A 17,529-nucleotide genomic window follows, 5' to 3' on the forward strand; every position below is an offset into this window, starting at 1 on the left:
ACATTTAAGTCTTTAATCCATCTTGAATTAATTTTTGTATAAGGTGTAAGGAAGGGATCCAGTTTCAGCTTTCTTCATATGGCTAGCCAGTTTTCCCAGCACCATTTATTAAATAGGGAATCCTTTCTCCATTTCTTGTTTTTGTCAGGTTTGTCAAAGATCAGATGGTTGTAGATGTGTGGTATTATTTCTGAGGGCTCTGTTCTGTTCCATTGGTCTATATCTTTGTTTTGGTACCAGTACCATGCTGTTTTGGTTACTGTAGCCTTGTAGTATAGTTTGAAGCCAGGTAGCGTGATGCCTCCAGCTTTGTTCTTTTTGCTTATGATTGTCTTGGCTATACGGGCTCTTTTGTGGTTCCATATGAACTTTAAAGTAGTTTTTTTCCAATTCTGTGAAGAGAGTCATTGGTAGCTTGATGGGGATGGCACGGAATCTATAAATTACCTTGGGCAGTATGGCCTTTTTCATGATATTGATTCTTCTATCCATGAGCATGGAATGTTCTTCCATTTGTTTGTGTTCTCTTTTATTTCTGTGAGCAGTGGTTTGTAGTTCTCCTTGAAGAGGTTCTTCACATCCCTTGTAAGTTGGATTCCTGGGTATTTTATTCTCTTTGCAGCCATTGTGAATGAGAGTTCACCCATGAGTTGACTTTCTGTTTGTCTGTTATTGGTGTATAGGAATGCTTGTGATTTTTGCACATTAATTTTGTATCCTGAGACTTTGCTGAAGTTATTTATCAGTTTAAGGAGATTTTGGGCTGAGACAATGGGATTTTCTAAATATACAATCATGTCATCTGCAAACAGGGACAATTTGACTTCCCCTTGTCCTAATTGAATTCCCCTTTATTTCTTTCTTCTGCCTGATTGCTCTAGCCAGAACTTCCAACACTATGTTGAATAGGAGTGGTGAGAGAGGGCATCCCTGTCTTGTGCCAGTTTTCAATGGGAATGCTTCCAGTTTTTGCCCATTCAGTATGATATTGGCTGTGGGTTTGTCATAAATAGTTCTTATTATTTTGAGATACGTCCTATCAATACCTAGTTTATTGAGAGTTTTTAGCATACAGGGCTGTTGAACTTTATCAAAGGCCTTTTCTGCATCTATTGAGATAATCATGTGGTTTTTGTCTTTGGTTCTGTTTATATGATGGATTATACTGATTAATTTGCATATGTCGAACCAGCCTTGCATCCCAGGGATGAAGCCAACTTGATCGTGGTGGATAAACTTTTTGATGTGCTGCTGGATTCAGTTTGCCAGTATTTCACTGAGGATTTTTACATTGATGTTCATCAGAGATATTGTTCTAAAATTTTCTTTTTCTGTTATGTCTCTACCGGGCTTTGGTATCAGGATGATGCTGGCCTCATAAAATGAGTTAGGGAGGATTCCCTCTTTTTCTGTTGATTGGAATAGTTTCAGAAGGAATGGTACCAGCTCCTCTTTGTACCTCTGATAGAATTCGGCCGTGAATCCGTCTGGTTCTGGACTTTTTTTGGTTGTTAGGCTATTAATTTTTGCCTCAATTTCAGAGCCTGTTATTGGTCTATTAATGGATTCATCTTCTTCCTGGTTTAGTCTTGGGAGGGTGTATGTGTCCAGGAATTTATCCATTTCTTCTAGATTTTCTAGTTTACTTGCGTAGAGGTGTTTATAGTATTCTCTGATGGTAGTTTGTATTTCTGAGGAGTCGGTGGTGATATCTCCTTTATCATTTTTTATTGCATCTATTTGATTCTTCTCTCTTTTCTTCTTTATTAGTCTTCCTAGCAGTCTATCAATTTTGTTGATCTTTTCAAAAAAGTAGCTCCTGGATTCATTGATTTTTTTTTGGAGAGTTTTTGTGTCTCTGTCTCCTTCAGTTCTGCTCGGATCTTATTTCTTGCCTTCTGCTAGCTTTTGAATGTGTTTGCTGTTGCTTCTCTAGTTCTTTTAATTGTGATGTTAGGGTGTCCATTTTAGATCTTTCCTGCTTTCTCTTGTGGGCATTTAATGCTATAAATTTCCCTCTACACACTGCTTTAAATGTGTCCCAGAAGTTTGGTATGTTGTGTCTTTGTTCTCATTGGTTTCAAAGAACATCTTTATTTCTGCCTTCATTTCGTTATGTACCCAGTAGTCCTTCAGGAGCAGATTGCTCAGTTTCCATGTAGTTGAGCGGTTTTGAGTGAATTTCTTAATTCTGAGTTCTAGTTGGATTGCACTGTGGTCTGAGAGACTGTTATAATTTCTGTTCTTTTACATTTGCTGAGGAATACTTTACTTCCAACTATGCGATCAGTTTTGCAATAAGTGAGATATGGTGCTGAGAAGAATGTATATTCTGTTGATTTGGGGTGGAGAGTTCTGTAGATGTCTATTAGGTCCTCTTGGTGCAGAGCTGAGTTCAATTCCTGGATATCCTTGTTAACTTTCTGTCTCTTTGATCTGTCTAATGTTGACAGTGGGATGTTAAAGTCTCCCATTATTATTGTGTGGGAGTCTAAGTCTCTTTGTAGGTCTCTAAGGACTTGCTTTATGAATCTGGGTGCTCCTGTATTGGGTGCATATATATTTAGGATAGTTAGCTCTTCTTGTTGAATTGATCCCTTTACCATTATGTAATGGCCTTCTTTGTCTCTTTTGATCTTTGATGGTTTAAAGTCTGTTTTATCAGAGACTAGTATTGCAACCCCCGCTTTTTTTTGTTCTCCATTTGCTTGGTAAATCTTCCTCCATCCCTTTATTTTGAGCCTATGTGTGTCTCTGCACATGACATGGGTCTCTTGAATACAGCAGACTGATGGGTCTTGACTCTATATACAATTTGCCAATCTGTGTCTTTTAATTGGAACATTTAGCCCATTTACACTTAAGGTTAATATTGTTATGTGTGAATTTGATCCTGTCATTATGATGTTAGCTGGTTATTTTGCTCGTTAGTTGATGGTTTCTTCCTAGCATTGATGGTCTTTACAGTTTGGCATGTTTTTGCAGTGGCTGGTACCAGTTGTTCCTTTCTATGTTTAGTGCTTCCTTCAGGGCCTCTTGTAAGGCAGGCAAAATCTCTCAGCATTTGCTTGTCTGTAAAGGATTTTATTTCTCCTTCACTTATGAAGCTTAGTTTTGCTTGATATGAAATTCTGGTTTGAAAATTCTTTTCTTTAAGAATGTTGAATATTGGCCCCCACTCTCTACTGACTTGTAGAATTTCTGCCGAGAGATTCACTATTAGTCTGATGGGCTTCCCTTTGTGGGTAACCCAACATTTCTCTCTGGCTGCCCTTAACATTTTTTCCTTCATTTCAACTTTGCTGAATCTGACAATTATGTGTCTTGGAGTTGCTCTTCTGGAGGAGTATCTTTGTGGCGTTCTCTGTATTTTCTGAATTTGAATGTTGGCCTGCCTTGCTACGTTAGGAAAGTTCTCCTGGATAATATCCTGCAGAGTGTTTTCCAACTCGATTCCATTCTCCCCATCACTTTTAGGTACACCAATCAGACGTAGTTTTGGTATTTTCAGATAGTCCCATATTTTATGGAGGCTTTGTTTGTTTCTTTTTACTCTTTTTTCTCTAAACTTCTCTTCTCACTTCATTTCATTCATTTGATCTTCAATCACTGATACCCTTTCTTCTCCTTGATTGAATTGGCTACTGAAGCTTGTGCCTGCGCCATGTAGTTCTCACGCCATGGTTTTCAGCTCCATCAGGTCATTTAAGGTCTTCTCTATGCTCTTTTCTCTAGTTAGCCATTCTTCTAATCTTTTTTCAAGGATTTTAGATTCTTTGCGATGGGTTTGAACATCCTCCATTAGCTCGGAGAAGTTTGTTATTATTGACTCTCTGAAACCTTCTTCTCTCAACTCGTCAAAGTCATTCTCCATCCAACTTTGTTCTGTTGCTAGCGAGGAGCTGCATTACTTTGGAGGGGGAGAGGTGCTCTGATTTTTAGAATTTTCAGCTTTTTTGCTCTGGTTTCTCCGTGTCTTTGTGGTTCTGTCTACTTTTGGTTTTTGATGATGGTGACATAGAGATGGGGTTTTGGTGTGGATATCCTTTCTGTTTGTTAGTTTTCCTTCTAACAGTCAGGACCCTCAGCTGAAGTTCTATTGGAGTTTGCTGGAGGTCCACTCCAGACCTTGTTTGCCTGGGTATCACCAGCAGAGGTTGCAGAACAGCAAATATTGCAGAATAGCTAATGTTGCTGCCTGATGCTTCCTCTGAAAGCTTTGTCTCAGAGGGGCACCTGGCTGTATGAGGTGTTGGTCGGCCCCTAATGGGAGGTGTCTCCCAGTTAGGCTACCTGGGGTTCAGGGACCCACTTGACAAGGCAGTCTGTCCATTCTCAGATCTCAAACTCTGTACTGGGGGAACCACTACTCTCTTCAAAGTTGTCAGACAGGGACGTTTAAGTCTGCACAAGTTTCTTCTGCCTTTTGTGCAGCTGTGCCCTGTCCCCAGAGGTGGAGTCTACAGAGGCAGGCAGGCCTCCTTGAACTGTGGTGGGCTCCACCCAGTTTGAGCCTCCCAGCCGCTTTGTTTACCTACTCAAGCCTCAGCAATGGCAGGCACCCATCCCCCAGCCTTGTTGCCGCCTTGCAGTTTGATCTCAGACTGCTGTGCTAGCAGTGAGCGATGCTCCATGGGCATGGGACCCTCTGAGCCAGGCACAGGATATAATCTCCTGGTATGCCGTTTGCTAAGACTGTTGGAAAAGTGCAGTATTAGGGTGGGAGTGTCCCAATTTTCCAGGTACTGTCTGTCATGGCTTCCCTTGGCTAGGAAAGGGAATTCCCTAACCCCTTGTACTTCCCAGGTGAGGAAATGCCCTGACCTGCTTCGGCTCGCACTCCGTGGACTGTACCCACTGTTCGACAAGCCCCACTGAGATGAACCCGGTACCTCAGTTGGAAATGCAGAAATCACCCATCTTCTGTGTCGCTCATGCTGGGAGCTGTAGACTGGAGCTGTTCCTATTCGACCATCTTGTAACCAGTTAAATGACTCTTTAAAATTTATTTTTCTCTCTCTTCTTTTAACTTTTAAGTTCAGAGGTACATGTGTAAGTTTGTTACATAGGTAAACTTGTGTCATGGGGGTTTGTTGTAGAGATTATTTTATCACCCAGGTATTAAGCGTAGTACTCATTAGTCATTTTACCTGATCCTCTCCCTCCTCCCATTCTCCGCCCTCTCATAAGCCCCAGTGTGTGTTGTTCCCTTCTATGTGTCCATGTGTTCTCATTTTGCATCTGCTTATAAGTGGAACATGAGGTATATGGTTTTCTGTTCCTGTGTTAGTTTGCTAAGGATAATGTCCTTCAGTTCCATCCATTTCCCTGCGAAAGACATGATATCATTCTTTTTTACAGCACTTTAGGATTCCGTGGTGTATATGTACCACGTTTTCTTTATCCAGTCTATCATTGATGGGCATTTAGACTGATTTCATATCTTTGCTATTGGGAATAGTGCTGCAATGAACATACACATCTTGTGTCTTTACAATATATCTATTACTAAATAAAGCATAGCATTGTTTTGTATGATTTTAAATTATATATAAATGGTCTCGTACTGCCTATAGACTATTGTGAATCTAGTTCCTTGATTTTCCCACTGATGTATGTTTTACGTTATTGGTTTCCACAATATATTTAGCTAGTTTACTATTGGTAAATTGGAGTTATTTCTAGAATCTTGCTATTTCACACAGTGCTACAACATTCTCTTACATAACTCTGGTGCCCATTTGTAGGAATTTCTTTAGGGTGTAAAACCAGCAGAGGAATTGCTGTGCCATCCGTAGCTTATTAACATTGAATTGTTTTCCAAAATTGTGCTAATTTGTATTCCTACCAGCAGTACATAGATGTTCCATTTGCTTCATATCTTTGCCAAAACTTTATTTTATTGGAATTTTTATTTCTTGGCTGATTTGGTAGTGAGAAATGTTTTGATTGTGATTTTAAATTGTATTTCCAAGATTACTAATAAGGGTCATATTTTTCACATTTTTATTTTGGTTTGTTTGTTGTGGTATAATTTGCATACAGTAAAATTCACTCTCTTTAGGTTTCTTAAGATTTTAATGACAATTTGGGCTTTCTCTTTTATGATGTGCCTGCCCATAACTTTTGTTCATTTTTCTCTTGAGTTGTCTGTCTTTTTCTTAAGGTTTTACAGAAGTTCTTAATGCATTGGGAGAATTCTTAGTAGACTGTTGTAATGCAAGTCTCCTATAACGTATCTTAAAAGTTTATAATTTTATCATTCATAGATAAGTCTTTATTCCACCTGGAAATGCTGGTTGCATATGGTGTGAGGTATAGGTCCACTTTCTTTTCCATCACGAATAACAAATGTCCTCACAACCTTTATTGAAAATGCTCTTCTTTCTCAACCAGTCTGCAATGTGATTTAGAGCATATTGAAATTTTTTGTATTCGTGTGATTCTGCTTCTGAGCTCTTCCTTGTTTTAGTGAATTTGTTATGTCTACTCCAATACCACACTGAACTATTATAACTTCAAAATAATTCTTGATATATGAAAAGACCCCACTTTGTTCTTAAGGAGCACCACCAGCAAAGATTGTTGAGATTTTGGTGCAGTTGCATTGGATCTATGTTGTCAGCAAAATTTTAAAATTTCACCATAGAGATATCTCTAATTATTTATTGTTGGTGTAACAAATCATCCCAAAACTTACTGACTTAAAAACAATAAAAATCATCTTATTGCCCCTTATGGTTTCTGTGGTTGGGGTTCAACTGGCAGTTATGGCTCCAGATCTTTCTCATGGTTGAAGTGAGATGGTGGCTGATGCTGGATGGGGTAAGGATGATGGGGAAGGAGGAATGTCCAGCAGTTGAAACATAGCCAGACATCATACTTCATGCAGTTACAGGTCTCTGCCTGTGGTCTCTCTACACAGGTTGGTAGGCATTTCCTTGCAGCAAGGTGTACTGAGTTCTAAGAGCCAGCATCCTGAGAAATGGAGGTGCCAGTTTCTTTGAGACCTGCATTTGAAAACTGGCATAGTATCACTTTCACCAGATTCTGATGGTCAAGCAGTTGCAGAGCCCAGATTCAAGGAAGAAGGCATAGATCCCTCCTCAGGATGGGAAGGTTGTCAATTTTGCAATCATATTTTAAAACTGTGCAACTTTTATTAGATAGATTCTGAGAAAGATTTTTTAATGTTCTTTCCAAGTGGTGTCTGGTTTACAGATTGTATTTTCTAACGTTTGGTTGCTGATATATAGAAATAGTATTAAGTTATATGTCTCACCATATTGCTAACCTCTCATTAATTCTTATAATGTCTTTTGATTATTTTTTATTTCTATGTACAAAACCATGTCATCTCTACATAATGACTTTCTATTTCTTTTTTTTCCATGTCTGGCTTCTTTTATTTATTGTTCTTGCCTCACTGTACTGCCTATGCCTCTAATTCAATGTTAATAAAATTGAGAAAAGCAAGAACTCTTCTCCCTAAGTTTGAAAGAAATAATTTCACCCTTTGCAACGTAATGGTAGGATTGCTTTGTTATTTGTAGTTATTCTCTTTCATGTTAAGAAATTCTTTTGTATTTCTAATTTGCCAGGGTTTAACTAACAATATTTAACAGATGTTGAATTTTGTCTAATTTTTAAAAATAGGTTGAGGTGATTATATGGCTTTTCTTTTTTAATCTGATTAATTTTTAATGTTAAATCAATGTTGCATTCCCAAAATATGACTCATTAGGTCATGAGTTATTATGATTTTTGTACATTGCCATATTTGGTTTACTAATACTTTCTTTAGCACCTTTTTCATCTGTAATTATTTGTTAGTCTCATAATTTTCCTCTCTTATAATGTCTTTGTCAAAATTTATTATCAAGGTTATGCTGAGTTTCTGAAACAAGATGGGAATTATGTTACTTTTCTATACTCTAGTATAGTTTATAGTATAGATTAGAATTAATTGTTCCTTAACTGTTCAGTAGAACTCATTTTTTAAAAAAAATCTGAGCCTGGTATTTTTCTGTTTTTGTTTGTGTGTGTGTGAAAATATTTTATTTTTGTTTTATTTGATTTAACATTTATACAGCTATTCAGGTTTTCTAACTTTTCTTAAAATAGTTTTGGTAAGTTATTTCCTTTTTTCCTTCCTTTCCTCCCTTTCCACCTAACGTTAAATAAGCAAATGAAAAAACTTAAATTTCTTAATTTCTCTTAAATAATTGTTAGTTTTTAAGAATCATTTAAATAACATTAAGCTTTCTTTTGAATAATGTTTTACTTCTAAAAAGAAAGTGATTTAGGAAAGCACTTCCATTCATTATCACTATTAGTACTCGTTAAATCTTATCCAAAGTGAAAAAATAAGGAACCATACAGAAGGTTGAAGATCCCCTCCCTCCAAAAATCAAGTGTTTCAGTTCATTTTAAAAGGATAATCATTAGATTTTTTTAAAAGGATAGCCTTGATTTAGGCCAATAAATAAATGCAGAGACATGTCCAGCTCAATGAGTGCAGCAGAACCATCATGTTTTTCCCCCTAAACTATACACTGTACATGACTCCACTCACATCTTAAGAGATTCTGATGTACTCCCCATTCTGTTGAAAACCACTCTCTAGTGACCCATCATTTTTATAGGAGTTTATTTATTCCTCTGTTTTATCAAAACAAAAAGGTTGATAGATAAACTATTATAAACAATCAATGCTATCTCAGAATTGGTGTCCTAATCTACAGTTTAAATCAGAGCAGAAACATTTATTAGCATGATTAATTCTGTTCCAATTTAAATAAAAACAACTTTATTTTTATTTATTTATTTATTTTTGGGGGGTACCAAATTTCTTTATTTGAAGGAATGGTACAAATCAAAGAACTTAAGTGGATGTTTTGGTACAACTTATAGAAAAGGTAAAGGAAACCCCAACATGCATGCACTACCTGGGTGACCAGGGAAGTCACCCCATGGCTATGGAGAAATTAGCCTGAGGCTTAGCTTTCATTATCACTGTCTCCCAGGGTGTGCTTGTCAAACAGATAATCTGCCAAGCCAGATTCGGATGCTCCCATCTTGCGCAAGTTGGTCACGTGGTCACCCAATTCTTTGATGGCTTTCACCTGCTCATTCAGGTAATGTGTCTCAATGAAGTCACACAAATGGGGGTCATTTTTGTCAGTGGCCAGTTTGTGCCGTTCCAGTAGTGACTGATTCACATTTTTTTCCAAATGTAAAGCACACTTCATCGCATTCAGCCTGCTCTCCCTGTCGTCATAGTCTGGTTTCTTGATATCCTGAAGGAAGATTCGGCCACCTTGTTGGTTCTGCAGCTTCATCAGTTTCTCGGCATGTTCCCTTTCCTCATGAGATTGGTGAAGAAAGTATTTGGCAAAGTTCTTCAAAGCCGCATCTTCATGGTAGGCATGGGCAAGGACTTCGTGTCTAAAACACCAAAAGCAACGGCAACAAAAGCCAAAATTGACAAATGGGATCTGATTAAACTAAAGAGCTTCTGCACAGCAAAAGAAACTACCATCAGAGTGAACAGGCAACCTACAGAATGGGAGAAAATTTTTGCAATCTACTCATCTGACAAAGGGCTAATATCCAGAACCTACAAAGAACTCAAACAAATTTACAAGAAAAAAACAAACAACCCCATCAAAAAGTGGGCAAAGGATATGAATAGACATTTCTCAAAAGAGGACATTCATACAGCCAACAGACACATGAAAAAATGCTCATCATCACTGGCCATCAGAGAAATGCAAATGAAAACTACAATGAGATACCATCTCACACCAGTTAGAATGGCGATCATTAAAAAGTCAGGAAACAACAGGTGCTGGAGAGGATGTGGAGAAATAGGAACACTTTTACACTGTTGGTGGGATTGTAAGCTAGTTCAACCATTATGGAAAACAGTATGGCAATTCCTCAAGGATCTAGAACTAGATGTACCATATGACCCAGCCATCCCATTACTGGGTATATACCCAAAGGATTATAAATCATGCTGCTATAAAGACACATGCACACGTATGTTTATTGCGGCACTATTCACAATAGCAAAGACTTGGAATCAACCCAAATGTCCATCAGGGACAGACTGGATTAAGAAAATGTGGCACATACATATGTAACAAACCTGCACGTTATGCACATGTACCCTACAACTTAAAGTATAATAATAATAAATAAATTAAAAAAAAAAATGTGGCACATATACACTATGGAATACTATGCAGCCATAAAAAAGGATGAGTTTGTGCCCTTTGTAGGGACATGGATGCAGCTGGAAACCATCATTCTTAGCAAACTATCACAAGAACAGAAAACCAAACACCGCATGTTCTCACTCATAGGTGGGAACTGAACAATGAGATCACTTGGACTCGGGAAGGGGGACATCACACACAGGGGCCTATCATGGGGCGGGGGGAGGGGGGAGGGATTGCATTGGGAGTTATACCTGATGTAAATGACGAGTTGATGGGTGCTGACGAGTTGATGGGTGCAGCACACCAACATGGCACAAGTATACATATGTAACAAATCTGCACGTTATGCACATGTACCCTAGAACTTAAAGTATAATAAAAAAACAAAAACAAAAACAAAAACAAAAAAAACAAAGTAGTAAGACATGGATAGGTAAACGTAGGAAGCGTAGAGCTCCAGGTTGATCTGGCAGTTGATGACGGCCTCTGAGTCCTGGTGGTAGTTCTGGCGCACCTGCGAGGTGGACGTGGTCGTCATGGCGGAGGCTAAGGACAGGCGGCGGCGGCGGCGGCGGCGGTGGCTGCGTGGCGCTGGAGCGGCCGCGGGGGCCTTGGGGCGGTCCGAGGACGCGGTGAAGGGGTGACGGAGGGCTGGCTGTGGGCGGCCGGCCAGGATGGGGGACGAGCGCCGGGTTCCGTCCAAGCACTGTTGAAGCAGGAAACCCCGACGACGCTCGGCTAAGAACGTCTCAAAAACAACTTTAGATGCCTTTCAAACTTGCTACATAATGTGGGAATCTTTCCTATAATATTCCTGATGAATATTTAGCCAGTCTAGTCCTGTCCATCTTTCCATTCATGAAATATGTTATGAATGCAGTCGATTCTAGTGTCTGAATATAGATAACACTCTCTTTTCTTTCTTTTTAAAAATTTGTACAAATTGAAGGGATATAAGTGCAGTTTTGTTACATGGATATATTGCTTAATGGTAAAATCTGGGCTTTTGTTGTATCCATCACCTGAATAATGTACTTGTACCCTTTAAGCAATTTCTCGTACTTTACTCCACTCCCACATTCCTAACCTTTGGAGTCTCCAATGTCTATCATTCCACACTCTATGCTCATGTGTGTGCATTATTTAGCTCCCACTTATAAGTGAGAATACGTGGTACTGGACTCTGTGTCTGAGTTGTTTAACTTAAGATAATGGCCTCCAGTTTCATCTATGTTGCTACAAAAGATATGATTTCGTTCTTTTTATAGCTAAATAATATTCAATTGTGTATATACACCACATTTTCTTTATCTGAATATCCGTTGATAGACACTTAGATTGATTCCATATCTTTACTATTGTGAATAGTGCTACTCTAAACATATAAGTACAGGTGTCTTTTTGATAGAATGATTCCTTTTCCTTTGGGTAGATACACGGTAGTGTGAATGCTGGATTGAATGGTAGTTCCATTTTAAGTTATTTGAGAAATCTCCATACTGTTTTCCATAAAGGGTGTACTAATATACATTCAGTGTTAACTTTTAGAATTTCTTTAAAGCTTTTTAGAAAAAAAATGTAATTGACAATAATAATTGTATATACTTATGGGGTAGAATGTAATGTTTTGATATATATATACACCTTGTGGAATCGTCAAACTAATTAACATATCCATCACCTCATCTACTTATTTTTTTTGCAGGAAGAACATTTGAAAACTCTTCTTTTAGCAATTTTGAAATATACAATGTTATTACTATGATCATCATGCAGTCCAACGGATCACTAAAACTTATTCCTCCAGTCTAACTGAAACTTTGTACCCTTTGACCAACATGTCCCCTTTCCTCATCCCTTTGACCCCAGCCTCTGGTAAACAACATTCTACTCCCCATTTCTATGATAGAATACACTTTGACAAAGCTTTTAATCATTGGTCCGTTTGCATTGTAATTTATTTGCCACACTTAGACCAAGAATTATCTTCTCTAAATTAGAGATGTCTAGCTCCTACAATCACATTTTGCACATTAGTGTACTACTCCCTTCGCTATCATTGGTGATTTCCTCCAACTATACTTAATTATCCTGCCCTTATAATGAGAGTACTAAGAACAGGACACATCCTCCTTGCCATAGAGTGCTATCCCTCTTCCACCTGGAAAAATTCAAGACTGAATTCTTCCTCCCTTGTCCCTCCCTTCCACCCTCTCTTCCTCTCTTTGCTCCCTCTCTCAAGTAATCATTGAGAACTATGTCCCAGGCATTGTTCTAGAATGGGGTACTGCACAAAATGTTCTTGTCATTATGGTGCTTACATTCTAGCAGCATGTGATTTAAAACCACAAACAAAAGCAATTGCATATTATGGGAGATAAAGAGATTCTATGGAATAAAACAAAGGAAGGTAAAGAGGCTAGGTGTTTGATATGTGTAGTAGTTTCCTATTATTGCTTTAACAAATCACACAAGCTTGGTATCTTAAAACAACAGAAGTTTATTCTTATACATTGCTGGAGGCCAGAAGTCTGAAATCAAGTTTTCAGTAGGACCACACTCACACCCGCAGCTCTAGGGCTAGAAACTGTTCCTTGGCTCTTCCAGCTTCTGGTAGCTGTTGGCATTCTTTGGCTTGAGGCCGCTTTAGTTCAATCTTTGTCTTCATCTCCATATCACCTTGTTCTCTGTTGGGTGTCTGATCTCTCTTTGCCTCTCTATTATAAAAACACTTGTGATGGCATTTAAGGCCCACTGGTATAATCTAGAATAATCCAAAATCAAGATCCTTGAGTTAATCACTTTCAAAGACCTTTTTTCTAAATAAGGTAATATTCACAGGTTCCAGGGATTAAGACATGACCATATCCTGGGGGCCATTATCAGCCAACTACAGTATGTATGTTTTATCCAAGCAATGAGTATTAGCATTACTGGTAAAGGTGGTGTTTTACCAAAAACTAGAATAAAGAGAGGAGTTGAGCCATAAAAATGGTTTTAGGAAGAGGGGACTTGGCAGAAAAAAAAAATAGTCAATGCAAAGGCTCTGAGATGAGGATGTATTTGTTGGCTTGAGAGACCACAAAAAGCCTAGAAAGACTGGAGTAGAAGTAGTGGGAAGGAGAGTATTAGGTGATGAATAAAAATAGGTAGCAGGAGAGTCTGCTTAGGTATGTTCTGCCTGGTTGTTGTATGGACCTTGGCTGTTACTCTGAATGACATCGAAGACATTGGAGGATTCTGACCATTTTGTTGTTGTTGTAGTGATGATATAGTGTGGATATTTGTCCTGCCAAATTTCATGTTGAACTGTAATCCCCAATCCTGGAGGTGTGACCTGGTGGGAGGTGATTGGATCATGGGGGTGGATTTCTCATTAATAGTTTAGCACCATCCCTTTGGTGTTGTCCTCATGATAGTGAGTGAGTTCTCCCTAGGTCCTATTGTTCAAAAAATGTGTGGTACTCCCTCTCACTCTCTCTTGCTCCCTGCTCTTGCCATGTGACATGCCTGCTCCCACTTTGCCTTCTGCCATGATTGTAAGCAGACCAAGGCCTTACCAGAAGATGAGCAATGCCAATGCCATGCTTTGTGTACATCCTGCAGAATTGTGAGTTAATTAAACCTATTTTATTTATAAATTACCCAGCCTTAGGTATTTCTTTATAGCAACGCAAGAACCAGCCGAACACACGCAGTTTGTTTATTTAGTTATTTTATTTTAGATTCAAGGGGTATATGTGGAGATTTGTTACACGGGTAATGCTGAGGTTTTGGCTTCAGATGAACCCATCACTCAAATAGTGAACATAGTACCCAATAGGTAGTATTTCAAACCTTGTCTCCCTCCCATACTCTCCCCTTTAGGAGTTCCCAGTGTCTACTATTTTTATCTTTATGTCTGTATGTACCCATTGTTTAGTTCCCACCTATAAATGGAAGTATGCAGTATTTGACTTTCTATGAGTTATTTCACTTACGATACTTACCTCTGGTTGCATACATATTGCTGCAAAAGACAGGATTTCATTATTGTTTATGGCTGTAGAGTATTTAATGCTGCGTATAAATCACATTTTCTTTATGCATTCAACCATTGATGGACACTTAGATTAATTCCATGATTTTGCTCTTGTGAATAGTGCTGTAATAAACATACAAGTACAAGTATATTTTTGGTATAATTATTTCCTTTCCTTTGGGTAGACACCCAGTAGAAGGATTGCTGGGTTGAATGGTAGTTCTATTTATAGTTCTTGGAAACATCTCCGTACTGTTTTCCATAGAGGCTGAGCTAATTTACATTCCCACCAACAGGGTATAAATGTTCCTTTTTCTTGGTATCCTCATCAACATCTGTTATTTTTTAAAATTGTGGTAATAGCCATTCTGACTCGTGTGATATGGTATCTCATTGCATTCTCTGATGACTGGTGATATTGAGCATTCATTCTTTTCTTGTTTGTTGCCCACTTTTATGTCTTGTTTTAAGAAGTGTCTGTTCATGTCCTTTGTCCACTTTTAAATAAGGTTATTTATTTTTTTCTTGTTGATTTGCTTAAGTACGTTATTGATTCTGGATATTAGTCCTTAGTTGGATGCATAGATGGCAAACATTTTATTCCATTCTGTAGGTTGTTTGTTTACTCATTGATTTTTTTTTTTTTTTCTGTGCAGAAGCTCTTTAGTTTAATGAAGTCCCATTTGTCTGTTTTCTTTTTTGTTGTGTTTGCTTTTGAGGAGTTGATTGTGGACTTCGCCTAGGCCAATAATCCAGAAGAGTTTTTCCTCTAATATTTTTATAGTTTCTTGCCTTACATTTAGATCATTAACTCGTCTGGAATTAATTTTTGTATATGGTGAGAAATAAGAGTCCAGTCTCTTCTGCATATAGCTGTCTAATTTTCCCAGCACCATTTATTGAATAGGGTGTCCTTTCCCCAGTGTATATTTGTGTTGACTTTGCCAAAGATCAGTTAGTTGCAGGTGTGTGGCTTTATTTCTGGGTTACCTATTCTGTTCCATTGATCTATGTGTCTATTTTTGTACCACTAGCATGCTATTGTGGTTACTATAGACTTGAGAGGTATAGTTTGAAGTCAGGTAATGTGATGCCTCTGGCTTTGCTCTTTGTGCTTAGGGTTGCTTTGGCTATTTGGGCTATTTTTTGGTTTTAAATGAATTTTAGAATTGTCTTTCTAATTCGGTAAAAAATGATGTTGGCAACTTGATAGGAATTGTGTTGAATCTGTAGATTGCTTTTGGCAGTATAGTCATTTTAACAATATTGATTCTTCTTATCCATGAGAATGAGATGTTTACCTATTTGTTCATGTCATCTACAATTTGTTTCATCAGTGTTTTGTGGTTCTCCTTGTAGAAGTCTTTCACCTCGTTAGTTAAATATATTCCTAGGTATTTTAATATTTTAGGCTACTGTAAATGGGAATGAGTACTTGATTTGGTTCTCAGCTTGAGCATTGTTGGTGTATAGAAATGCAACTAATTTTCATGCATTACTTTTGTATCCTGAAACTTTACTGAAGGCATTTATCAGGTTTAGGAATTTTTTGGAGGAATCTTTAGAGTTTTCTAGGTATTAGCTCTTATATCAGCAAACAGAGATAATTTAACATTACTCTTCTCTAATAGATGTCTTTTATTTCTAATCTGGATGCCTTTTATTCAACTTTCTTGCCTGATTACTCTTTTGTTTGTTTGTTTGTTTGTTTGTTTTTTGAGACCAAGTCTCACTCTGTCCCCCAGGCTGGAATGCAGTAGTGCAATCTTGGCTCACTGCAACCTCTTCCTCCTGGATTCAAGTGATTCTCATGACTCAGCCTCCCCAGTAGCTAGGATTACAGGTGCCTGCCACCATGCCTGGTTAACTTTTTTTTTTTTTTTTTGTATTTTTAGTAGAGACAGGGTTTCACCATGTTGGCCAGCCTGGTCTCAAATCCTGACCTCAGGTGTTCCACATGCCTCGGCCTCCCAAAGTGCTGGGATTATAGGTGTGAGCCACTGTGCCTGGCCTTAATTCTTAGAGGAAATGCTTCTAACTTGTGCTGTTCAGTATGATGTTGGCTGTGGGTTTGTTTTAGATAGCTCTTATTATTTTGACGTATGTTCCTTCAATGCCTAGATTTTTGAGGGTCTTTATCATGAAGGAATGTTGGATTTTATCTTTTTCTGTATCTGTTGAGATGATCATATGATTTTCATTTTTAATTCTCTTGTTGAATCATATTTATTTGTGTATGTTGAACCAACCTTGCATTCTAGGTATAAAATCCATGTAATTGTGATAAATTACTTTTTTCATGTTCTGCTGTGTTTGATTTGTTAGTATTTTTTGAGGATCTTTGTGTCTATGTTCATCAGGGATATTGGCCTATTGATATTGTGTGTGTGTGTGTGTGTGTGTGTGTGTGTGTGTGTGTGTGTCCTTGACAGATTTTGGCATCAGAATGAACTGGTTTTGTAGAATAAGTTAGGGAGGAATCCCTCTTTCACAACTTTTTTGCAATCGATTCAATAAGATTGGTAACAGTTCTTCTTTGTGTGTCTGGTAGAATTCAGCTGTGAATCCGTCTGCTCCTTGACTTTCTTTGGTTGATAGATTTTTTTTATTACTGATCGAATTTTATAACTAATTATTGGTCTGTTCAAGATTTCAATTTCTTCCTGGTTTAGTCTTGAGAGGTTATATGTTTCCAGACATTTATCCATTTCCTCTAGGCTTTATAGATTGTGCACAGAGGTGTTCATCATAAGTCTCTGAGGAACTTTTGTATTCTATAGTATCAGTTCTCATGTCATCTTTATTATTTCAATTTCGCTTATTTGAATCTTCTCTTTTTTTCTTGGCTAATACAGCTAACAGTCTGCTTTGTTTATCTTTTCAAAGAACTAACCTTTTGTTTCATTCAACTATTGTATGACTTTTTAAAATCTCAATTTCATTTAATTCTGCTCTGATCCTTGTTATTTCTTTTCTTCTGCTAGCTTTGGGTTTGATTTGTTCTTGTTTTTCTAGTTCCTTCAGGTGTGACATTAGGTTGTTAACTTGAAATCTTTGTACATTATAAGATGTAGGCATTTGATGCTATAAACTTTCCTCTTAACACTGCTTTTACTGTATCCTAGAGATTTTGGTATGCTGTCTCTATTTTCATTTGTTTCAAATTTATTTTGATTTCTGCCTTAATTTCATCATTTACCCAAAAGTCATTCAGGAGAAGTTGTTTTGTTTCTATGTACTTGTGTCCTTTGAGAGTTCCTCTTGGTATTGATTTCTAATTTT

General features: G+C 37.8%; 1 protein-coding gene across 1 annotated transcript; it reads right to left on the reverse strand.

Annotated features, from left to right (window-relative positions):
- Positions 1-10,460: 10,460 nt before the first annotated feature.
- LOC139356495 (uncharacterized) lies at positions 10,461-13,825 on the reverse strand. The gene is made up of 3 exons (XM_071070584.1): positions 13,787-13,825; positions 12,793-12,990; positions 10,461-10,974 (listed from the first exon to the last, which is right to left on the reverse strand). The coding sequence occupies exons 1-3, from the start codon at positions 13,823-13,825 to the stop codon at positions 10,585-10,587; spliced, it is 627 nt and encodes a 208-aa protein (XP_070926685.1). The 3' UTR covers positions 10,461-10,584.
- Between the last annotated feature and the right edge of the window lie 3,704 nt (positions 13,826-17,529).

This window comes from Macaca nemestrina, chromosome 10 (assembly GCF_043159975.1).
Source record: "Macaca nemestrina isolate mMacNem1 chromosome 10, mMacNem.hap1, whole genome shotgun sequence".
NCBI lineage: Eukaryota > Metazoa > Chordata > Mammalia > Primates > Cercopithecidae > Macaca > Macaca nemestrina.